General features: G+C 37.2%; 2 protein-coding genes across 5 annotated transcripts in view; one reads left to right on the top strand and one right to left on the bottom strand.

Annotated features, from left to right (window-relative positions):
- The window catches only part of LOC131353269 (uncharacterized), a 230,517-nt gene that overhangs the window by 158,173 nt on the left and 45,766 nt on the right, over positions 1 to 26,578 (top strand). The window lies entirely within an intron of this gene.
- si:dkeyp-117b11.1 (B-cell linker protein) overlaps positions 1,976 to 26,578 on the bottom strand; it is a 55,435-nt gene continuing 30,832 nt past the window's right edge. Inside the window, exons 11-19 of one of the 4 annotated variants that reach the window (XM_058390174.1) lie at positions 23,326 to 23,401; positions 23,147 to 23,177; positions 22,555 to 22,588; positions 19,836 to 19,947; positions 19,597 to 19,628; positions 19,456 to 19,481; positions 10,490 to 10,573; positions 3,388 to 3,538; positions 1,976 to 3,151 (exon numbers count right to left, since the gene is read on the bottom strand). In XM_058390174.1, the coding sequence (XP_058246157.1) occupies positions 3,108 to 3,151; positions 3,388 to 3,538; positions 10,490 to 10,573; positions 19,456 to 19,481; positions 19,597 to 19,628; positions 19,836 to 19,947; positions 22,555 to 22,588; positions 23,147 to 23,177; positions 23,326 to 23,401 (590 nt within the window). In that variant the 3' untranslated portion in view covers positions 1,976 to 3,107. Of the gene's footprint in view, positions 3,152 to 3,379; positions 3,539 to 10,489; positions 10,574 to 19,455; positions 19,482 to 19,596; positions 19,629 to 19,835; positions 19,948 to 22,554; positions 22,589 to 23,146; positions 23,178 to 23,325; positions 23,402 to 26,578 lie in introns of all 4 variants that reach the window. The other 3 variants (XM_058390173.1, XM_058390172.1, XM_058390175.1) reach the window with 3 other exon arrangements.

The raw sequence follows: 26,578 nt of genomic DNA, 5'->3' as shown, positions 1-26,578 counted from the left end.
TTGTACTCAACAGTATTTTCAAAAAGACTGTGAAGTTTAATACTATGCTAATGTACTGTTTACATTTTATTCACGTTAGCCTCTACTGTATTTCATCTTATTTTATTTTACTCCATTCAATTTTATTTTAGTGCAATTCAGAAAGACTGAATTTTACTATTTCAGAACCCTGAACCCTTTGAAGGTTGTTTTTGTCAAATTAAGTACAACAGAGACAGGGGATTTACGTTATTTTATTCATTTTTCTATCAGTACTTAGTACCATCAATCGCTGTCCTCCTGAGAGACAGCCAACAGAATAAAGTCCCTACAAAATATTTTCTGCATCCTGTGCTGCTTCCTTACAACCCATAGGCTACACTCATATATACTCTCTGTCCCATCCTAAGGACTGGAAGCAGAGCTGCTGTTCTATCATAGCAACTCTTCTGCTGTGACTGACAATGCTGCATCGCTACTTGAATGTACTTAGGTGTGGAAGGCCTCAGAACAGCTTTACTTGTCGGTAAGGTGGGATGTAGGACTCTACACATCAGGATCTGGGCTGAAGAATACTTCAGACTATTGACAGGAGAGTTGCGAAGAGTCAATAAGGCTAGGTGAGGGTCAGGGACAGACTGAGCAGCTGCTTTCAGCATAGTTTTAACAGTTTTTATGCCTTGCTCAGCCATACCATTGGACTGAGCATAGTTTGGGGTGGAATGGGTGATGTTGAAACCCCGATCATGAGTGAATTGAGCCATTTTAGCACTGGCAAAGAGTACATGATCTGTGATCAGGGTCTAAGGCACAAACACTGCCTTGAACTGCACTATGAGTGAGCCTGATGTTTTGTCTGACAGCTATAGAACTTCTAGAAAAACAGTCCACCATCAGAAGAAATGCTCGTCCCTGAAAGTCAAAAATGTCAGCAGCTATATTCTGCCATGGTCCCTCTGGAACTGGATGAGTAATAAGACCTTCTGATTTTCAGGAAGACTCTGTTGACAGGAACTACAGGCCTCCACCATGCTATGTATTGCTTCAGTGAGTCCTGTAGGAGCACTGTATACCCTGGTGTGCCACATGAAGTCGTTTCAACACTGCTGGTCACAATGCATGAGAAATTATAATGCTATCATCTTTCATGAGTAGCCCATCATCTATGCTGATTGTGTGTCTGATAGGCCAGTAGGCTTGCACAGCCAATGTGACCTCCTTCTTTCTGTCTGGCCATCCCTGCTCATGTAGCTTATATCATGTCAAGCTCAGGAACTGACTGCATGGCATGTTGGATCATGTGCATAATGTTTGCACAGAGCGATTCTCCATTCACTGTGTAGATGACTTTCTTTTCACTCAGATCTAGATTCTCTTCTCTGTCAGATAGAATATACACTACAAAAAATGAAACAAAACAGAGCTCTGGAAAAAAATAAGAGACCACTGCAAAATAATCAGTTTCTTATGTTTTTTTCTTACAGGTGCGTATATAGTGTATATTTAAAGGAAATGACAACACATCAAAATACCCCAAGATCATGCAGTATTTGCAGAGCTTTAATAACTCAAATAAAACAAAATGCAAATAATTTGTAAACAAATTGTGTTAATGCTTTTTTGGTTTTCAATAGGGTTCAAATCTGGAGATTGGGCAGTGGTCTCTTATTTTTTCTTTCCTATTAAATTTATGGGAGATGGCGACGTAACCACGAAACGCCGTAGGTCGAGGACGTTGTAAACCGAGGACCTGCTATATATATATATATATATGTGTGTGTGTGTGTGTGTGTTTGTGTACACAGTGCTCAGCGTAAATGATTACACCCCCTTTGAAAAGTAACATTTTAAACAATATCTCAATGAACACAAAAATACTCTCCAAAATGTTGACAAGACCAAGTTTTATATAACATCTGTTTAACTTATAACATGAAAGTGAGGTTAATAATATAACTTAGAGAACAAAATTTTCGATTTTACTTAAATTAGGGTGATGCAAAAATGAGCAAGTTTGGAGCTGAATGTGCAGAAAAATGGGATAAAGTGCTTATATATGCACATAGGTTTTTTCCCTTTTTAGAGTCAAATAAAAATAAAAAAAATTCTATTTGCTTTTAGCAAACCATACAAATAGTAAAAAAAAAAAAAAAAATCAGAGAAGCAGAAATGTCCATAAAACACCAGGGAGATCTGTCTCACTCCTTGTTTAAAAAATAAAAAAAATCACAGTCAAATACAGTTGTGTTAAAACTATGGCCTTGTATCTGAAGTAATAGAGGATAAATGATTACACAGTTATCTGTGTGAGTAAGGTCACAGGGTCAAAATTTTGTAATATGTTGCACTTGACTGCACTGAGACTGATGCTTCATGTCTTTTGGGTGTCATTTTGGTTTGTTGTTGTGGGAGAAGTCTTACTGCAATAAAGGAAAGTTTGCTCCTTGTCATACAAGCCTGAAGAAGTTTATTTCAGTATTTATCAGTTTGGTTAACTTTTGCAAGTAAATAGTAAATAATAGGTAATTGGAGAAGATCCTGGACCTCCCTGTGATGTGTCCACTCAGAAAAGGGCTCTGAGTTTTGACAAGTTCCCTGTGGCTTCAGATCAGTCACCAGAGAAATCATGGCCACCATCTTTACTGGAAATCCTGAACTGTAATATTTCCATTTGTTAAAGTAATTTGAATTTTATTTTTCTCCCAGAGGCTGAATTTAGTCAAATTTAGCATGCATCCTTATGTATAAGGATTCTAAAACTTTACAAAATCAGACAATCCAAGATTGTTTTACCAATTAGAATAAGAAATGTTTATTTAAGTAATTACATCAAAGTAATTAATCAAGTAAAGTAATTTCAGTAAAAAAAAACATTTTAAATAAAAATTATGTTCATTCCTGTTCTACACGTTGAACGTAAAGATTAATAGTTGTAAATTATATTGCTTACACCTTCAGTATACACATTTATATTTGTGATATTCAGAGCAAGTTAGCCTAACTAGTTATGTCAGAGTATGTATATTGTATACATTTATGCATGTATATGTGTTTATTACAAATGTACAGGATGTGTGAGGTAGGTGGTGTGTTTGGCCTGACTCTTGCTGTCAATGAGCAAAAGGGGGTTATCCTTGTGATGAGAAATCATTTCTTGTAGACTGCCAAAATGCTGAAAGACAGAAAGATAGACAACCATGACAGACAGAATTTTAATTAATATACTGTGCTTTTTAAAAAAAAAAAAAAAAAAATGTATTCACTAGAAAGACAGAATGAAGTCAATTAAATTCAAAGAAATAGTATACAATGTGTAAAAAAAAAAAAAAAAAAAAAAAAAAAAAAGACTGAAAGGTAATAAAATATATTATAAGAAACAAAATGAAGTATTAACAATTACCTCCTCACATTTCTTTCCCTCTTTGCCCAGGGCATAGCTGCATGAATCTTTGAGAAAGCGCACAGGTATGTTGTAGACTTTCTGATTAAAAAGCACAACTAGAGTAAAAGGTTGTCGTGCATTTTGAGCCGTGCTGCACCTAACCATGAAGGAGCCATCCTAATTTAGTCAAAAATGATACAAAACATATTTACAAAATATTTAATCACAATGAGAACTCTTACTGGTTAAACAGTGTGTATAAAGAAATTATCATAAAAACATGTGGATCATGTTTTATGATCTATTTTGTGCTGCTAATATTTTTAAAAATAATTTGTACATTAAAATATTGCTTTTATGCCATCAATCAGTTATTTGGTAGCAATGCAATGCAAAAAATCTCACAGATACAGGTATCTGGCACAAAAAAATGTCATTGTCAAAGTCACTAAGGCATGAGCTGATTAGCTGATTGAATAAACACAAGTAGGTGTACAGGTGTTTGATTGAATTGGCTATTGGATTTTTGGGGGTCCAGACTACACACTTGCACAAAGTTGTTCTATTTTTTAAAAGCAACACAGTGTTGTAGATGTCAGGGCACTCAATGACTGGAGGTCATCCTGTCACATCGTCCATCCATTGAGTGAGCATGTATGGGTTGGCCAATCTGGCTCTGTCCATTAGTGTTAATTTTTTCAAATAACATTTGAGGTCCTGGACAGTGAGTGACCTAACATAGTTAGATAAATTTAGATTCTGACCAGTCATTGTTTAACTAGCAAAACCTGATAACTACCGCTTTTCAGGGAAATCTTTCTACCTCCACCTAAGCTCCACCCACAAAAAAAGTCACAATGTTTACTGACAGAAAAAGGGTCTATAGGTATAGCAGCTAAAGAGAAAGATATCAAGGCAATATTATATATATATATATATATATATATATATACACACACACACACACACATATATATATATATATATATATATATATATACACACACACACACACACATATATATATATATATATATATATATATATACACAGTATCTCACAAAAGTGAGTACACCCCTCACATTTTTGTAAATATTTTCTTATATCTATTCATGTGACAACACTGAAGAAATGACACTCTGCCTGCTACAATGTAAAGTAGTGAGTGTACAGCCTGTATAACAGTGTAAATTTACTGTCCCCTCAAAATAACTCAACACACAGCCATTAATGTCTAAACCATTGGCAACAAAAGTGAGTACAGGCTGTACACTCACTACTTTACATTACAGCAGAGTGTTGTCAGTGTTGTCACATGAAAAGATATAATAAAATATTTATAAAAATGTAAGGGGTGTACTCACTTTTGTGAGATACTGATATATATATACACACACACACGTATATATATATACTGTGTATATATATATATACACTATATTGCCAAAAGTATTCGCTCACCCATCCAAATAATCAGAATGAGGTGTTCCAATCACTTCCATGGCCACAGGTGTATAAAATCAAGCACCTAGGCATGCAGACTGTTTTTACAAACATTTGTGAAAGAATGGGTCGCTCTCAGGAGCTCAGTGAATTCCAGCGTGGAACTGTGATAGGATGCCACCTGTGCAACAAATCCAGTCGTGAAATTTCCTCGCTCCTAAATATTCCACAGTCAACTGTCAGCTGTATTATAAGAACGTGGAAGTGTTTGGGAACGACAGCAACTCAGCCACGAAGTGGTAGGCCACGTAAACTGACGGGGAAGGGTCAGCGGATGCTGAGGCGCATAGTGCGAAGAGGTCGCCAACTTTCTGCAGAGTCAATCGCTACAGACCTCCAAACTTCATGTGGCCTTCAGATTAGCTCAAGAACAGTGCGCAGAGAGCTTGAAGGAATGGGTTTCCATGGCCGAGCAGCTGCATCCAAGCCATACATCACCAAGTGCAATGCAAAGCGTCGGATGCAGTGGTGTAAAGCACGCCACCACTGGACTCTAGAGCAGTGGAGACGCGTTCTCTGGAGTGATGAATCGCGCTTCTCCATCTGGCAATCTGATGGACGAGTCTGGGTTTGGCGGTTGCCAGGAGAATGGTACTTGTCTGACTGCATTGTGCCAAGTGTAAAGTTTGGTGGAGGGGGGATTATGGTGTGGGGTTGCTTTTCAGGAGCTGGGCTTGGCCCCTTAGTTCCAGTGAAAGGAACTCTGAATGCTTCAGCATACCAAGACATTTTGGACAATTCCATGCTCCCAACTTTGTGGGAACAGTTTGGAGCTTGCCCCTTCCTCTTCCAACATGACTGTGCACCAGTGCACAAAGCAAGGTCCATAAAGACATGGATGACAGAGTCTGGTGTGGATGAACTTGACTGGCCTGCATAGAGTCTTGACCTCAACCTGATAGAACACCTTTGGGATGAATTAGAGCGGAGACTGAGAGCCAGGCCTTCTCGTCCAACATCAGTGTGTGACCTCACAAATGCGCTTCTGGAAGAATGGTCAAAAATTCCCATAAACACACTCCTAAACCTTGTGGACAGCCTTCCCAGAAGAGTTGAAGCTGTTATAGCTGCAAAGGGTGGACCGTCATATTGAACCCTATGGATTAGGAATGGGATGTCACTTAAGTTCATATGCGAGTCAAGGCAGGTGAGCGAATACTTTTGGCAATATAGTGTATATATATATATATATATATTCTAATATTTCTAATATTTTCTAAATATATACATATTTTCTAAAATATGTATATATGTGTATATGTGTATATATATATGTCTATGTATATTAGAAAAAAGCTAATGAATGAATCCAATGGAAAAAAAAAAGAATACTCCCTCTACTTGTTTATGAATTTTGGAGTGACAATGCAGCATTTTTTATGGATCACTAGAGGGAGCTATTATCCAAGTTTCATGATTGTTCATTTGTAATCCTATCAAATATGCGTGCTGAAATCTGATTATCTAACAGTGGCCATGGGGGAAGCCCTTAATAAGTTGAATCAGATGTGCTTGAGACAACACCTCTTTTGCAAATTTGTGCTGTTGTGAGGGATTTTATTCAGGGGGTTAAATAATTTTAAGAATGCAGAATTCATTAAAAGTTGCAGCAGTTGAATTTGGGGAAACCACTTGAAGCATATACTGTGTTGAGCCATTTCAGTTGCTTTTTTATTTTTTTATTACAAACAACTGAAAGTCTGTAACTTATGACAAAAAATAATTTGCAATAAGGGTTGAATAATTTGGATTACTGTTTAATCATTTACATGCTTAATGTTACATATAACCCGGTGCAAATTTGTCTCTTTTTACCAATTGATATTTCAGGTATGAGACAAAAAACTAATTTGTGATTAGTGTGATTTGTAATTTCACTGATATGCAGAAAAAGTGCATATACTGTATATGTGTATGTATGTATGTATATATACACTGAACAAAATTATGAATGCTTTTTATAAAATTATAAACACTTGTTTTTGCCCGCATTTTTCATGAGCTGAACTCAAAGATCTAAGACTTTTTCTATGTACACAAAAGGCCTATTTCTCTCAAATATTGCTCACAAATCTGTCTAAATCTGTGTTAGTGAGCACTTCTCCTTTGCCGAGATCATTCATCCACCTCACAGGTGTGGCAAATCAAGATGCTGATTAGACAGCATGATTATTGCACAGGTGTGCCTTAGGCTGGACACAATAAAAGGCCACTCTAAAATGTGCAGCACTGGGGCCCATGAAGGCTGTGTTCTCAGTCCACTGCTGTTTTATTCTGCTGATTCTCGACTGAAGCAATGCACAGCTTCGACCACATCATGAAGTTCACCAAAAATGTAACTGTGGGCCGTCTCATCAGCAAGAATGACAAGTCAGCATACAGAGAGGAGTTGGAACGCCTAACAATCTGTCTCTGAACATTGGCAAAGCAAAAGAGATGGTTGTTGAATTCAGGAGAACACAGACCAACCATTCTCCACTGAACACTGAGAGATTGTCAAGAGCACCAAATTCCTTGGTGTTTACCTGGTCACTCAACACCAGTTCCATCACCAAGAAATCGAACATCTCTACTTCCAGGAAAGGCTAAGGAAAGCCCATCTCCCACCCCATCCAGACCATGTTCTACAGAGGGACTGTCAAGAGTACCTTGAGCAGCATCACCGCCTGGTTTGGGAATTGCACTGTCTCAGACCCCAAGACCCTGCAGTGGTTAGTGGAAACAGCTGTGAATATCTCTCTTCCCTTTATCACAGACATCTAAAATACATGCTACATACAAATACATACAAAAGACCCCCACACATCCTTTTTACACTTTTCACCCTTACACCCTTTTGCCATCTGGAAAAAGGTACCATGCCCTCCTAACCAGACTGTGTAACAGTTTGTTTCCTCAAGCCATCAGACTCAACACCCACAACTATACTGAACTAAACTGACACACACAATACTTTTTTGAGTGCTGCCATTTTTTTGCACATATGTTTACAAGCAAGTATTCTTTTTTGCACAATGATCAACATAGACTGTCTCATGTCTTGCATTGTCTTTTGTCTATTTTTTTTTTTTTTTGGCTATGCTAACTTATTCTTCAGTCCTTGGCTCTGTGTTGTTTTATGTAGCTCTATGTTTTATGTAGCACCATAGTTCTGGAAGAACATTTCATTTTCGTTTCATTTTACTATGTACTGTGTCAGCTGTATATGGTCTCAATGACAATAAAAGACTTGGTCCTGTCGCAGTCTAGCTAGGACTCCCGGGAGTCCTCATTTTGTAACGAGGGTTTAGGACAAATTCATATGATTACTATAAGACTTTAAGCCTTGAACATGTTTACAATCTTCACTTGTAAAAACTTGAATGAATTTCCTGGTTACATAAAGAGACTTTTTGACCATATAGTAGAGAGTTAAAGAAATGGAATTGTTTATTATTTCATATAATGGTTTCACACAGATGAGGATATGGTCTGGTTCCACTCAAGGTCTCCTACTAATTGTCACAATTACACCTGATAACCTCGCTCCTGCCCACCCAAGGAACCCTTTGACTGAATATTGACATTCCTGTTTTACAGTGGTCCACTTCTGGTCCACTTCTTGATATTTATAGTGCTACCACGCTTAGCTCAGTGCGAAGTATCATGAGCCTGCTGAGTTACTGAGCCTTGTATATTGCTACTGTGTTTTTGTGTGTGACCCTGTTTGTCCGTTTTTGCTTATTGTTTTTGTTCTCCGGATTTGTTTTCCTCTCTGACTGCCTGGATATTTGAACTTTGTGCCTGATTTTTGACCCTGCTCTTGTTTTGCTTTTTTGTCTTATTTTCAGCTGGAACATGTGCATTATATTTCTCATTCACACTCTATGGGTTGAAAACCACAGTTTATGAAAAGTGCATGTGAAAAGGCTAAGAAAATTAAACAAAAATGTCCTGGTGGGGCTGCATGTATTGAGGTTGGGGCAAATTTATTACATGTGAAAGGTGTCAAAGAAGAAGTGTTCTGTCTCAATGACTCTCACACCCATCATCATGAAGTGCTTCGAGAGGCTCGTCACGAGGCACATCAAGAACCTGCTGCTGCCCTCACTAGACCCCATGCAGTTTGCATATCATCCAAATCACTCCACGGATGATGCAATCAGCACAACCCTTCACCTGGCCCTCACACACCTGGAACATAAGGACTCATATGTACGAATGCTGTTTATAGACTTCAGTTCAGCATTCAACACAATCATTCCTCAGCACCTGATCGAGAAGCTGAGTCTGCTGGGCACCAACACCTCCCTCTGCAACTGGACCCTGACAGGAAGACCTCAGTCAGTCCAGATCGGGAACAGCATCTCCAGCACCACCACACTGAGCACTGGAGCTCCTCAGGGCTGCGTGCTCAGTCCACTGCTGTTCACTCTGCTGACTCACAACTGTGCAGCAATGCATAGTTCCAACCACATCAAGTTCGCTGATGACACGACCATGGTGGGTCTCATCAGCAAGAACGGCAAGTCAGCGTACAGAGAGGAGGTGCAGCGGCTAACAGCTTGGTGTAAAGTGAACAACCTGTCTCTGAACGTAGGGAAAACGAAATAGATGGTTGTTGACTTTAGGAGTGCACATAGTGACCATTCTTCACTGAACATCGACGGGGCCAACGTGGAGATCATCAAGAGCACCAAATTCCTTGGTGTTCACCTGGCAGAGGACCTCACCTGGTCACTCAACACCAGCTCCATCACCAAGAAAGCCCAGCAGTGTCTCTACTTCCTGCAAAGGCTGAGGAAGGCTCATCTTCCACCTCCCATCCTGACCACCTTCTACAGAGGGACCATTGAGAGCATCCTGAGCAACTGCATCACTGCCTGGTTTTGGGATTGCACCGTGTTGGATTGAAAGACCCTGCAGCAGATAATGAGGACAGCTGAGAAGATCAATGGAGTCTCTCTTCCCGGACATTTACACTACATGTTGCAAGCAGCATTGTGGATGACCCCACACACCCCTCACACACACTCTTCACCCTTCTGCCATCTGGAAAAAGGTACAGAAGCATTCGGACACACACAACCAGACTGTTGAACAGCTTCTTCCCTCAGGCAATCAGGTGTCTTAACAGAGAACTGAACTGGGTTGGACACACACACACACACAAGCACACGCACAACTAAACTGAGTTGGACACACACACATACACGCACACACTGAACTGAGTTGGACACGGACACACACACACAATCATGTTTACATGCACGTCACTTTATATTGATCTTGTTTACATGTGCACATCACTTCAAATATTTGTATTTGTATATTTGCATCTGTCATAACTAAAATAACCTCTGCTGCTAACTAAAATAACTTCTGCTGCAATTATTCACTGGACTTAACACCACTGCTCTTCTCCTCCTCAAGGGTCCTCTCTCTCTCTCTCTCTCTCTCTCTCTCATCACATACATAAAGACATACCCACCTCAATTTTCCACTTTAATGAAAATAAACATTTTGAACTGTCAAAAGTGTCTATGTGTCTGTGTTCATATATATACTGTGACAAGAGATTCCACACCAAGTTATCATTACAGTGCATGGGCAGTGTAAAGTGCATGCTGTGTAAAGGCTGGTTACCTTATTAACTTTCAGCAAGGTGTCCTCTGCAGTTTTGCGGCCACATATCCCAGCAAACCACTCTCTGTCCTGCAGACCCATCTCCTAAGAAAATAAATGTTACTGTATATGGACATCTTCAGGAAAGATGGCAAAAATGACTGAATGAAACAAAAAGAAAAAAAAGGGGGGGGCTTGCTTTCTTCCCATTAACAGATCTCTGGTATTCATGTTGCTTTATCCTATTTAACAACAAATGCAGTATTTAACAATACCCAGGACTTAAACCAAGAGCAAATATTCAGAGCTAATGATAAAATAATAAATAATAATATAATAATAATATAATAATAAACACCTGTCAATCAAATGTCCCATATATGGAAAAGTTGACATGCTCAGAGTTGTTTAACAGGTCCACAAGCATCTAAATATCCAATACATACTAATACAACTCCAGGTATCTACCCTACCATACTCATTTATTTAATTAAATTTAGTGCATAGCACTAAATCTCTTTTTATCTTTTTTTGCAATCTCTCTCTTGTGCTTTCATATTTTCTCAGTCAGTAGTCTCTGTTTTTTCAAGTAAGAATAAGCTCCAAACTCTGTATCATTAAGTGTTTAGAATTTATGTAGATTTGTATTTATTTTATTTATTTATTTTGCTATCGGTAACATTAGTTAAAATTTATATCACTGTTATTACATGTGTCATATTTACATCCCTGTCATATTTTTCTCCCCATTGTTCTCCTGTTCAGATGCATGTTTCTTACATGTTTCTCTCAACTAAAATTGTAGTTTTTAATAATTGATTTATTTAAAATTTTGTCATTTTGAATTTCTATTTACAAATCAAAAGTGGATATCCTATGAAACCTTTGATGAATTGATTGTTGCTGTTCTTTCGGCTGCTCTCTGTTTGGGATTGGATGTTTTCAATTTGGCCTTTCCTGACGCAACCCTCGCATTTAATCTGGGCTTGGGACCGGCATTGAGAGTTAACTCTTCAGTGGTTGGGTTAGCGCTCTACCCAGAAATCGATCCTGCTACTAGACCACAACGAGGCTTTGATAAATCAATTAACGAAAATAATTTAATGAAACATTTACCTTGCATTTCTAGTGCTTCCTGTATAATCAGACCAATATGTTTGTGAGATTGTGTGACAATCATGCAACCCGTGTACCAAATAAGTAGTGTATCTATTGTGTTATCAATTTACCCATCCTTTTGCATTACAGATTAACAATTACAGATTGTTACTTCCTACCCTGGTATAATACAGTGATGGATGCATAAAAATGATCTACTTCAGGTATTTGTGCTGCACAGAAAATTAGCACCAGGAATGTAAATATTTTGTTTGCTTACTAAGCGTGGTTGTTTATGCATGGAAGACAATTATTAAATACATTTTCATACAATTACATATTAATTATGCTGCTGTCTATCTATAATTATGCTGCAATTGATATTACAAAATAGTGATTCAACACAGTTCAAAAAAGCTTTTTGCTTTATCTATTCTAAACACCTGCGGTTTGGTGGATGTGTCTCTGACAAACATCCTGTGTAACAAGTGATTTTCAGATACAGCAGTTAGTTTAAAATAAAAGTTTGTTTAACAGTGGAAATAAAATCTCACATTATTTAAATTTTATTCACACACAAAAAATTAATCGTGAAATTTTTTTACTTTTCTTTCAAGTCTCAGTGATCGCCCCCTATTAAACAATAAAAAAGTAAGACATCTTTTTTTATATACATAGTTTAGTAGCCTACTATTATTTTTGGCAGAATTTATCATTATAATCAACTTAATTATTTACTGGATTTTGTATCACTATAATCCCTAAATATATGTAAATGCAAAAAATGGGATTCTAATCAAAAAACATTTTCCCCCATTTTGTTCCTTCTACCTGACTGCTTCCTGCTACAGCCAAATATTTAAAATTTTGACTCACCAGTCCAAAAGCACCTACTGCATTTTTTCATTAGCACCTGCTTGGTATAATTGATTAATCATACAATTGACTCTGATCTTACAAAATCCCTGACTTTGTGTACAAATTGTGCAAGTGCAAGAATTGCTGGTTTGCAATCACACCAAATATTGATTTGATTTAAATTTTTCTAAATCACACTGTTCTACTTGACAGGCTAGAACATGTTGGTGTTAAAGGAACAGCCCTCTCCTGGCTCAGGTCTTATTTGACTGACCGTTATCAGTTTGTAGATCTAGATGGTGACTTCTGTTCGGTGTTCCACAAGGTTCTGTTTTAGGCCCACTGCTTTTCTTCCTATATGTGCTACCCCTTGGTGTAATTATTCATAAACGTGGTATTAGCTTCCACTGTTATGCCGACGACACACAGCTATATGTTGCCCACCGTGCTGCAGCTCAGTTTCAGGGTCTTGGCAATCTTCTTATAGCCTAGGCCATCTTTATGTAGAGCAACAATTCTTGGCTGTGTGTTGAGTTATTTTGAGGGGACAGCAAATTTACATCTCCCTAGCAGCTCTTTCAGTTATTTTTCTTGGTCTTCCACACCTTAGTAGAGTCTTAGTGTGTCCATGTTTCTTCCATTTCTGTATTATGGTCTTCACAGTTAGCACTGGTATCCCTAAACGCTTTTTTTATGACCCTCTCCAGCTTTATGAATGTTTACCAATTTTATTTTGACAGCTGTTTCCCTGATCCCATTGTTGCTTGAGACTGCTCCTGGGGATCCACCCACTTGCAAATATAAAATTCATGCCTAATTTAATACACCTGGTGCCACTCATCTAGCATTAAGTGTTGATGTTTTTTAAAGGATCAGACACCCAATTTTACATATTAAAGTTAAATACCTAGAGAGTTTGTCAAAGGGGATGTAAACTTTTGAGCTTGCTATTAAAGAAAAATTTGGACTTGGACTCAGTTACTTTAACATTGAGGCCATACCATAAAAGGTTTTCAGATGGGAATCACATTTAAAAGGCTATTTTGAAGATGAACTGTACAACAGAGGCAAATGTTTTGATTATTCACCCAAGGTGTAAGAGGGATGCAAACATTTGCACTCAACTGTAGATTTCATATTGATTACAATAAATGTACCTTTTGTGATGTTGTTATTGAAATGACTGTACATTTATTCTTTGACTGTTCATTCAGTAGAGCCTTTTGGTCTGATACATTCGAGTGGTACATTTCAATCAAGCTGTCTTCTCAGTTTTCTAAAAACCATATAATTTTTGGTTTATTAATGGAAGATGTACAAACTCAATATGTACTGTATATTATTTTCATTTTTGGCAAATTTTATATTCATAAATGTAAGTGACTTAAAACAAAGCCATTGTTTTCTGTTTTTCAAAAGGAATTTTGGATGTACTGTAAATCTGTAAGATTGTTAAAATGGAAAACTGGAAGAAGACTGTTTAGTTTATTGAAGAAATGTACACTATTAGAAGACCCTACTGTGTCATCCTTTTTCTTTTTTAGTTTATTTTCATTTTGATTGGTGCTCTGTTCTAAAGGATCTTATTATGATCTTGTATTGCCTTATTGTATTTGTGTTTTTTGCAATAAAAAAAAAAAATCTATTAATCTTCCCTTGGATAGTAATGCCTGTGCCTGTGACCTTGATGACCTATTTTTGACAGTGGTTCCACACACCACACTTTGTGGGCGTAATTTGCATGTAATGTGTGTAACAGAGGTGTTGTCAGAAATAGCATTGTGTCTGTAAACTGTCGTGGCTGTACATTATGGAATCCAACTCTGACAAAACACAGAATTACATACAATAGTTTTAAATTACGTAGGAGTAAATTAAAATCACACACAAATGTTTTGAATTACGTACGATTATTTTTGACAGTCATTTTATTCAATAGTTATCGCCCAGTATATCTGTCAAAATCTCTCGATCCTGTGGTACAAGGTATGCCTGCATGACACAACACCTGACCGCACGACATCGTTCAAGCTATAAAGCCATCCATTGTGCCACACAAAATCTCACTATCAAACCCATAATGGCCCAAAACAGCCCAGCTGTCCTGTTATACTGCCTTGTTAGCGTTGGCTGAAATATGACTGTCTGGCTGAGAGGAGAATCATCAACTCTGCATGCAGATCTAACTCAACATCTGTTAGAGGGCAGGGCACACACATTTGTAGATGATTCGTGTTCTAAACCCAATGATAATACCACCTTATCTGGAAACTAATGTTGTACATGAAGCTCACTCTATTACTTTTCTTTCAGCTCAAGTGATTGAAGTTTTTCTTTAACAAGGGCATGTTGTCTGTTTAAAAATCAAGTAGTAGCTATTTTTGGTTAAATTTGGCCTGTATGTGGTTTTAAAGCTTCCAATGGTAAGCTACTGGTAACTACTAGTTTCACGTGCTACACTGGTTTCTGATCTTTTAGAGGCCTCAATATTAACTGAACATCTAGCTGTTATTAAGGTCAAGGGTCACCCTTGAGATTCTGAAATGGCTCATGATAACGCTCTAGCTAATGTAGTAGCAAAATGGGCTGCCAAAGAGGGCACTCCCTCACCTTTTGTGCACAAAACAATCACAGTATTTTCTTTGTTTACACACATTTTGACTCTACTAGATATTGACATGTCTTTCCTCTAGACACAGGCTATAAAACAAGATCTTTTCTTCTGGTCTTCTGAGAACTGTTTGCCCTCAGATAAGGATGACTTCGGCCATATTGCACACCCCTGTTCTGTATTGCCATTTCTCATTCACCATTTTCATGGTATCTCACATGGTGCACAAAGAGAGGTGATCAGGATTATAAACAAACTATTTTGTATTTTAAATGTCACAAATCTGCCAAATTGCCACTCGATGTGTGTTTGATTTGTGCAACAGCCAACATTCAGGGTAAAACTGCCAAAAATGATTTGTCACCCCCTCCAGAAGCACCATTTCAAGCTTCACAGATTGGCATCACACACAGGCCACCTGTGAGAAACCTAAAATGCCTTTTTGTTATCATTGATAAGTTCTCAAAATGGTTTGAAACTTTTCTCTGTGCTAAAGAAAATGCAAATATTGTTGTTCAAAATCTTGGCGAAAGAGGTCATACCTATCTACATATCTCAACTTAATACTGACTGGAATATTCACATTCCATACCATCCCCTGAGTTCAGGGAAAGATTAGAACCATTAAAAAACAGACTCAATAAAGCATTATTGCAAACAAACAGCCAAAACTAGGTGGTTCTCCTGCCCTCAGTTCTTCTCATTACACCACATGCAAAATCTCAACTCATCTTTCTTTTCAGATAATTATGGGTAGGCCATTTCCAACCCCTTGGACAAAAGGTAATCTGGTGTTTCCTTTTCAGGTGACCTGGAGGTGATTGTTGGTGATTACACTCATGCACTGATTGAAAAATGTAACAGTGTCATGGGCGTAATTTCCACTGGGGGGACATGCCCCTCCCCACTTTTCAAAATCCCATTTGTGCCCCCCCCCTTTTCAAATTTGTTTGTTATGATTTTATATCACTTTGTCATTGCCACAGAGTCTACCTGTGTCGATGCACATGTCTGCGTCCAGGAATGTCGTGTGCACACACTAAAAATAGCTCACTGAAAGGTGTAATGAATAGGTATTGTGGTTGCACCACAGTCAACGCCAGAAGCAGCAACAGATGACTTTAATGTCATTATGGATAAAAAGAAAGCAAGTGTAATGATTCGTCAGAGACAGGAGTATTCCATGTGCAGATCTTTAATGAAACTCACACTGGCAGAAATCATAAACCGTTTAGACGAAGCCAAAGTCAAAAGCCGGAAATCAAACACTTGAAAACCAAAACTCTTAGTCAGAAGAAGCAGGCAAGGATCATACACAGCAGTAATCATAGAGCAGAACTATAGCAAGGCTTCGTATTTCACAAGGGAACGATACTTCACATTGATCAAAGGGAGCATGCCGGTTAAATGCTTGAGCAGACCAGAAAGTGAGTTCGTGAGTGCTAATACTCAGGCGAGGGCTTCCTCTCGTGTTCTGGATCTGGGTGTGCTGTTACAGCAAGGAGATGCGAGTTGGTTGATTCATTAAATTAGCTCAGTTCAGGATAATCATATTTTCTGTCTACACCTGTTGATGTTAACCTAACGTTAACTGAGCTAACCTTAACATACACTGTTGTTGCTAGGTAACTTCAGACTGTAAGCTAAATATTTAATGTAGATTAGAACATTCTGTGTACCATGAAAACGAGTTCACTTTAAACTGCGCATTTTCTGTCAGCAATGTATGACAAGCAGACTCTGGATGCTAGTTTAATATTAGACTCAATGTGATCAACTCAGTCATTTTCATTCGTCATTTCATTTGTCACAGAAGACAAATGAGTTGGATAGTTAGGATACATGGAGAGATGGGATTGACTGGACAGATGGAGGACAATGAAAAATGTTCTTTAAATTCAAGTTGTTGTTTTTTTTGTTTGTGAGATTGTGTTATCAATTTCCACATCCTTTTGGATTACAGAAGTAACGATTACGTATCATTACTTCCTACCCTGCTGGATGCATAAAAATGATTTACTTTAGGTTTTTGTGCTGCACAGAAAATTAGCACCAGGAATGTAAATATTTTAATTTATTCATTAACTAAGGGTGGTTGTTTATGAATGAAAGACAATTATTAAAGTAATGATCAACATTTTCATATAAATACATATTAATGTTGCTGCTGTCTATCTGCAATTGATATTACAAAATAGAGATTCAACACACACAGTTCATAAAAGCTTTTTGCTTTTCCTATTCTAAACTCTTGCAGTTTGGTGGATGTGTGTCTGATAAACATCCTGTGCAAGAAGTGATTTATTTTACATTTTCAGTTACAGCAGTTAGTTTGAAATAAAAGTTTGTTTAACAGTGGAAATTGAGTCTCACATTATCTAAATTTTATTCAGACAAAACATTAATGGTGAATATTTTTGACTTTATAAAATGATTCTCTCAAGTGATCGGCCTCTATTAATCAATAAATAAAGTAAGACATCTTTTTTTATATACATAGCTTAGTAGCCTACTATTCTTTTTGGCATAATTTATCATTATAATCAACTTAATTATGTCATGGATTTTGTATCACCATAGTCCCTAAATGTATGTAAATGCAAGAAATGGGATTCAAATCAAAAACATTTTCCCCCATCGCCCACCAAACACACACTTTTCAAACAAAAGTTGCACCCTTGAGTGTGCATGTTTTTTTTTTACCTCAACCAAAGCTATTTTGTGGGTATGCAGTGGTAAGGCCTGTAATAATATACCTCGCCATTGGAATTGAACAGGGTGCTATCATAGGGTCTCTGTATACACACATAACCCTTGGCAAAATCCCAACTCGGTGTCTCATGTGTCTTATCACCATAGTAGGCGTTATGTAAGTAGGATGCTAAATATTCCTTAAAGGAAGTACCACAGCCACACTTAATAAAATAAATGGCTTGACTTATATGCTCTTATCCTTATCAAATGATACTGAACAAGCTCTGCAATTAGTCAATGGAGAATTAAAGGCCATCCTGACTGCAGAACATGGAGGTGTCTATAAGAGGCTTAACACTTCATACTGTTTATTCCTGATAATTTTCACACCATCACCAATATCATTCAATATATGGGAGGCTGTAGCTACTCAACTGCCAGCTGATGGCTCATGGTTTGCATGGCTCTCTTCTCTTTGAGGTGGTTGGGGTTATTGGATGCTGTATTCCATTGTACCAGTTGTTGTGATCATTGTTTTGGTCTTATTGTTCTTATGTTCTTACTGTATATCCTTAAGTGTATTTCTGCTTGCATTAGGCAATCCATAGGTGCCCTAATTAACACTTATGTAGTAGATTCGCTCAGTACAATGAAGTAGGTCTTGCTTCTTGCTGGACAAGACCACCCTCTGACATCTGGCATACACAGACTAAAGGGGTGACTGCCGTTTGTGGTACTGGCTGTGGGTTGGCCCAATGGGCAGTAAGACTGTATTCGATGCTCCTTAGGAGTGCGCACAGGTCCCATTGGGCCCTAAAAGGGCATTGATGTATTTTGAATATATTTTGGCACACTCTGTCCTCGGCTGACTGTGGCCATTGGCTGACTGTGTGATACCAATTGTTTATGTCTTCATCTTATGACCATGATATCCTTTGTCCTATGAAATTCTTTCTGTTGTGTTTTGAAAAAATGTGCCGAACACAGACACTCTGTGACACTTTCTTCCTCCATATCATAGATAATCCTTTTCGTAATAAACTTGCAAAACTGCCAGTAAACACATCAACCACCACGTCTGTTTCTGCTGCTGTCTTCTGTTCATTATTAATTAACACAATATGACTGTTACAACATTTTCTGTATAAATACTCCCTGTTAATCTTAGTAAATTGCGAAGTGTTTTGCTTTTTAATCACTGTCTCTGTGTGGTTCTTTAGCATCTCTACCCTGAATTCAGCACAGTGGTAATGGCAACAGCATGACTTTTCTGAGTGAAGTGGCACTAAGAGAAATGTCACTGATAGTTAACATGGAGCACATTACCACATTACACATCTACTTTCACCAGATTTTAGAATGATTATTCATTTAAAATGATATAGCCCATATGCTGTTTGGTGAGTGTAATTCTGACCCTCAATAGCTGATAATAACTGATAATGCTGATAATAACTATTAGACATGCCTATCATTAGTCATTAATTATAGAAAGCAGGATCAGCATTTCGAGCCATTTTCATCTGCTGCAAAGAACATTTTAGTCTTTGAATGATTCCTGTCCTGTCCAAAGATTTTTTAATAGGCTACCCAGATGGGATCATGGATCAGAGGTGAGGATTTTGCTAGTAGTGTTTGTCAGGTACTAAATACCACAGAGTGTATTATTGATACTAGTGAAAATGTATTAAAAATGATGCCCATAGATTTTTTTTAGCATTTTTACCTGTTCTCCAAGGTGTGTTACTGTTGCTGTGAGAGTAGGAGTAAAAGGAGAGTAAGTCAGGCTAAAAAGCAAATGTATTAGGAAATTAAAGATAGAAAAGATGAACATAGATGAAACACAGAAGAGGAAATATAATCTCACCAGTACTGTCTACTGCAGGAGCAATGGGTGAGCTAAAAAAAGATGTTTTGAGTCAATATGTGTGCGTATATGTGTATATGTCAGAAATGGGTTGTTATATAGGAAAATAACACATCCAGTTTTGTAGTCACTTTCTTAGTTATATAATAATACTTGGAGAATATCTTATCTCTTGGAAGCAAATTCTTTGTTGTTATTAAACTCTCATGCAACTGTGGGTGTGTGTGTGTGCATTCTACTTGGTCTTGGAATCCTTCATAGTCTCAGTGGTAAGAGGAGGTCTGATGCTTTGGACTGATGATGGTATATGCGCAGGAATAGTGTAGCTCTTCACATCTGGCAGTGATATTTCTAAGACATGGAGAGAAAGCATATTCTGATGTATAGACCCATAGTTGCATCATTACATTGCAAGCTATAATGATCCTAAGGTAGGTTGTCCTTGCTTGGTGTTCACCTGGCATTACATGCTTTGTTTACCATATATGCTCCGTCTGTTTTTTAACTTTGCTTTTGTAAAATGATTTGAAACATTTTTTTATCATAGCTTGTATCTGCAACTGCATCCATCTCTGTGACCTGCCAGAAATGAGGAAAACTGTCTAGAAATAGATGTATTAATCTTTTAATTGTTTTTCTAATTATTTTATACTGGTTCCTTGCCTTTAATTAACCTGCCCTTAGCATTCACTGGTATCATGAAGTGCATGTAGGTGTACATGTGTGGGTATGTTTGTGCATAAGCTTCCTCAGGTTTAAATATGTGAAGGTGTTGAGTAGATATAATTCCCCCATAAAGATAGTATTCTATGTACCTGCTACAAGCCACTGCCACTCAGATTCCTGTCACTGTACTTTGGTCAAACTTAACATTAAAAGTATGTTTCATATTATGTTGGTATAGGTGTACCAGTATTTTCCCCAAATAAAGGACAAGCACACTACACACCTAAGAAAATGGAATACAACTATGTAATATGTGAGAAACAAGCCGACTATGTATTTTACTCATCCTCATCACAATAGCATATCCTAAAATAAGTGACTCCAAAGCCAATTCCCTAAACAAAAAAGCTACCTGTCTTTTAGAAAAATACTGTCAAATGAAACACTGCCCTTTAGCCTTACATGATCTCTACATATTCATCCCCTTGCATCTTGTCATTTGGATTTGAATATAATTTTGTATCTTGAGTGTCTATGTTTAGATTAGTCTGCTTACTTTCACAATTGAAATTAACACAACTTGTGTCAAGTCACTTAGTGACTGTAAGACTGTAAAACTGTAAGATTGCATTACCTGATATTCTTCCACTGTGTTCACTCAGATCACCCTTATGTGTCCAGTGATAGAGCACTTCATTAAAGCAAATATTGAGCATGACAATGCTAGCAAATGGCTTTAAGAATGGTGAGAAGGTACTGCAAGCTTGCAGTAAAGTTTATCCTGATAAATACTCCATAAAAGCAGCTACATTCATGCAAAGCAGAGTTGGTCCTAATGGAAGGAACTCTAGACTATTGACACATTATATAAACATTGTTTACATAATGATTATGTAAACAATGTTTACATGTGATTGTGGTGTGTCACATTGAGGCCATGAAGGCAGAAGCAAGTGCAGCACAGATGAAACAAAAGGGGCTAAATCACATAGCTAATCGCACACAAAAAACCAGTGAGCACAGTGAACCGGGGAAATGAAAAACACAACCATAGTTCAATTTAATGTGCAGGATTGCTCTCTGGTGGTCTGGTATGGCAGGGAAATATCCAAGGTATCATGACATTGCAGTGATTGTGTTGGAACCATACATTCAAACCAAACTGCACACTCTAGTGCAGACCTGGGCATTTTACGGCCTGCAGGCCACATCCAGCCCTTTGGACGTCCCTGTCCAGCCCGCATTAAGTCAGTCATAAACATAAATAAACAAGTATTTATGCTGTGCACACAATACAACTGTGTTGTGTGGGTTTTGTATGTTAAGTTCCATGCTTAAGTTAAGATCTAGGTTTTGTTCTCGTTTTGTTTTGTTAACCACGCCATGTCTTGTGTTACATTTGTTTCCCTATGTCGTGTCTTAAATGTAATAAAAGCAGTGCTTCACTGAATCCAGCGAATGGGTCTCATTCCATCGCGTGCTGGCATGTACACGCACACCACGGGCATCTGGGTTCAAGCCCCGCATAGGGCGGGGGTCCCGAACGCTACAAAAGATTACAATCTGAATCGCCATTACGTGACCAAACACAAGGAGAAGTACAAGAACTTGTCGATGAAGAGCGCGCAAAAGAGTCGGAGGCTATGCTAGCCACACTGCAAACCCGACAAGGACTTTTTACCAAACTTCCCACACCCAGAGATGCAGCTGTCAAGACAAGTTATGTCATATCTCACAAAATTTTTAACAAGTTAAAAATCTTTATTCTTCTGATTACCAGTTACAGCTAATCAAAATATATAATTTATTGCTTTTTAGAATGGGAGAAAATTAATATTGAGCAGAATTAAGTTCAAGTTATCATTGGTTCGGCCCTCCAACACAGTTCATATTTGTTATGTGGCCCCCTGTAGAAATTAATTGCCCAGCCCTGCTCTAGTGGTATGACTATGTATTTTTTTTGTTGTTGTTTTTTTGTTTTTTAAATCATGAAAACTGTTGTGCAAATGTATACCTCTGTCAATGAAACATGGGACATGCAATGTTTGGCTAGTTCAATGAAAACATAATTTAATAAAATGTGATCAAACTTATTATTATAAATAAAATATATAAGATATTCAGCAGTGCAAAAATAAACTATTCATCTTACTCCAATGTACCTACAGGTCACATAATCTTTGATTTTTTTTACACCTTGAATGTTAAAGTGAATATTAAAAAAAGCTCTATTTAAAAATGAAAAATAAAGTATGCACGCAAAACAAAAGCTTTAGAGAGAAACTGACTGACCTGCATTCACTGAGTCACTGGTGTTGAGAGAGTTCTAAGGAAAACCACAAGACAAACTTTTTAATATTCAGATGTCTGCAAGCGCAAAGGCATGTGGCTGTCTATAGACAAACATTGGGGATGTAACCAAATTAAAATACACATACAAAAACAGACATAAAAATATGAAATCAAATATCCTTTTTTGTGAAAACATTTTAACAGTGGTGTGCATTGTTGATGCTACCATTGTATGTGGATCCTGGCAACCAGGATCAACTTCATTTAAAAGACCAAGTTCTTTGGGTTCCAGTAACCCAACCTAATAACCGATATTCAAAATAAAGCAATATTTCTCCCATATTTCTGTAAAAAAAAAAATGTTTTCACATTTTAAGTTGATGCGCCATATACTGCAGCTCACACTACATGTTGTGCACAGGCCAGCATATCTGTGCTAGGGTCTCCAAAATAACCATTTCAATTCAGGTTCAGATACAAATATGATGATACAAATATGATACAGATAATGTGAGCGCTAAACAAATACACATAATGACCCTGAATTACACCTCTAACGTACATGCCCTTGCTTAGTGTACATTATACTTACGGATTTAGCTCTAGGTACAGGTGGTTTCATACTGAAAAGACAACAGAAAAAGCAATATTTAAAAAACAGCATAATATGGAACCATTAAAGAAAAAAAATTCAAAGTACACATAAGGACATTTAACCCTCACAGGATAAGTAGCATCAATACACTTAGGAACACATGTACACACACTTACACATGAAAAGGAAGATCTCTTGCTGCTGTTTTGGGTGGAAACATGCGAACACCACCACAGGGTACAGGGGGGGATGCTAAACAACAATCAGAAAAATAATCAAGTAAACAAAAGCTGTACTTTGTTGAGTTTATAAATTATCAGTTAAAATAATTACCTAACAAATTAGACTATATTAAAAATAAATTATACATAATGATTAATAGTTTCTGTTTAAACAGATTGAGAAACTACTAACATTTCCTGTAACAATAATTCTAAAATAATCCTAAATGATATTTTTATTAAAGTATATATTTAATATGTGTAAATTATATTATGCATCATTATTCATTTGCCAGAAGTTATTCCTGTCTTACTGACTAAATGTGTGAAATTCCTTAATTTTCCATGGGCATAGGGAGAAAAAGAGTTTGAATATAATAGGCAAAGACCTGTACAAGCTAGTAATACCTGATAATTTGCCAGGAACCACATAAAGCATAATTGGAAATACAACTGCAATCAAAGGTGCAAGCAGCATTTTTCATCCAGGAATGCTTCGACCTCAATCAAAATTCATGATCATAATGTACTTCAAATTGGGCTCAAATTTGACACACTATATATAAAAATAATATTATATTGTTATGTTACACACTCATGATCCACTTTATTAGGAACATCTTTACAACTGCACATTCACCAGAAAAATTCGGATGCTGATTTGATAAATGACAGAGGTTCCTATTAAATTGGAACCTTGTAGAAGAAGATCACCCAAAGTTGTTGGTATCCATTTGCAAAAACAAAATGCAAATCTATGGAAATCATGGGGTTTTCCGGGCTGCAGTTTTGTGCCCTGTGTCCAATGTGTGTATAAATTATGATGTATTTTCTGTAATTGTAAAATAAGAGCTATTTCAAAATATTTAAAATTAACTTCTTTGTAACCTTCTTTGTTTGCTTTTTTGCAAAAAGAATGGTATAAAGTTACCCAACAACAATGTGAAAAACTGATGGAAAGCATGCCAAAATGCATGTAAATTGGGGTTATTCCACCAAATACTGATTTCTTAATGTTATTTAGCCAAAGAATTAACACAATTTGTTTACAAATTATTTGCATTTTGTTTTATTTGAGTTAAGCTTTGCAAATACTGCATGATCTTGGGTTATTTTAATGTGTTGTCATTTCCTTTAAAAATGCACTCTAAATAACAATAGTTATATTTTGAATTTAGGAGAAATATTGTGAGCAGTTCACAAAAAATGAAACAAAACTGTTCATCTCACTAATACATGCAAAAACATAAGAAACTGATTATTTTGCAGTGGTAGTCTTAATTTTTTTCCAGAGCTGCATACATATACACACACACAGTCATGTGAAAAAAATAGGACACCACATTAAATATTCAGTTCAATATTAAGAAATGTCAAAATGTCAATTTCTGATATTGTTTTAATTTGTACCTGTATATGAAAGTGATTCTTTGCATGTAAACTACAAAATATCACTTTGTTTTCACTTACAACAAAAGAAGTCAACGAAAATTAGCATTTCATCTGAGGAAAAAGTTAGGACACCCTATGCCCTAATAGCTAGTGTTTACCCCATTGGCTGAAATAACCATCTACAAGTTTCTGACATCAACTGGAAGAAAGTTTCCCCCACTCATCAATGCAGAATTCTTTCAGCTATGTGATATTTGGGGAGTTTCTTGCATGCACAGTCCATTTCAAATCACCCCACAAGATCTCAACAGGAGATCTGGCCTTTGACTTAGCCATTTTACTCCATTTATTACTTTTTAGCCAGTCCTTGGTGGATTTAGGGTCATTGTCCTGTTTCAGAGTCAGTTCTGCTTTAGCTTAAATTTTTTGACAGATGGTCTTACATGTTCCTCAAGCACCTTCTGATACAATGTAGAATTCATAATGGATTCTATGTTGATGAGCTGGCCAGGTCCTGCTGCAGCAAAGCATCCCCAAACCATAACACTTCCACCTCCATGTTACATATTTGGTATGAGGTTCATTTGCTGAAATTCTGTATTTGGTTTACACCAAACATGCACTGTTATGGGGTCCACATAATTAAATTTAGACTCATCTGACTGAAGCACATTATTCCAGAAGTTCTGGCCTTTGTCTCTGTGTTCTTTAGGAAACGTCAGTCTTGCCCTCATGTTTTTCTTAATCAGCAAATGTTTCCTTCTTGCACACCTCCCATAATAATTAAAGTTGTGTAGTCTCTGTAGTCTGATTTTAGATTCATGCACTTTGGCATAAACTGTAGCAAAAGCTGTAGGTCCCGTGATGATATTTTAGATTTTCTGTACAGTGGAATGGCTGAATACAAATTATTTTGAGATCTTTTTATATCCCTTACCAGACTCATAAGCATCAACAATCGTCTTTCTGAAGGCCTCAGAGGGTGGTTTGGAAATCACCATGGTGATACCTCTCACTTCAACCAATCTAAATGTCTGACGTTTAAATAAGGAGTCTCACAGTGATTGGAGCAATCTGGTGGTCTTGGTGCCATTTTTGTGTGCACATCAGAAAGGTTTTTTTACATTTTATGCCATTTGGCAGATGCCCTTATCCAAAGCGACTTACATTTTTGAGTAATGGAGGGTTAGGGGACTTGCTCAAAGACCCGGCAGTGGCAGCTTAGTGGAGATCGTGTGCGAAATTACAACCTTCTAACTAGTAGGCCAACGACACTGGATTTTAAAAAGGGTGTACTAGTAGATTCCCATGACTCTCTTTTTTTCTTCCCAAATTCCACACTGTTTGGGTTACACTTCCATGTACACTTCTGATTTAGGTCGCCTTTCCATTTGGTGTGTTTGGAGCACCAGAGACTAAGACAAAATCCTCTTCCTGTAGAGTCCACCTGCACTTTCCCCTCCAACCTGTCAGAGGGAGCCATTACCAGAGTATCGAGAACTTCTGGGTCATGCAGTTCACTTTTAGGTTACCCTGTAATACACTCAATGTAATTGTGAAGTATTGTAAGTTCCTGCTACATACTGAGCAAATTTCTTGCCACTTCCTTTGTTTATTGTTTTGACCTTGTGCTTTGTGTTTTTTGGATTTGTGTTTTGGTACTTTTGCTACATGGATTGTTTTGGATTTATTGCCTGTGATTTTCTCAGTAAAATCCACATATGGAACCTATTCCTGACAGTTACATTGAGGAAAAAAATTATTTGATCCCCTGCTGATTTTGTACGTTTGCCCACTGACAAAGAAATGACCCGTC

This window comes from Hemibagrus wyckioides, linkage group LG05, assembly GCF_019097595.1.
Source record: "Hemibagrus wyckioides isolate EC202008001 linkage group LG05, SWU_Hwy_1.0, whole genome shotgun sequence".
In the NCBI taxonomy this organism is placed as follows: Eukaryota; Metazoa; Chordata; class Actinopteri; order Siluriformes; family Bagridae; genus Hemibagrus; species Hemibagrus wyckioides.
The sequence above is the reverse complement of the archived record's forward strand: the minus strand, read 5'-3'. Positions and strand labels throughout refer to the sequence as shown.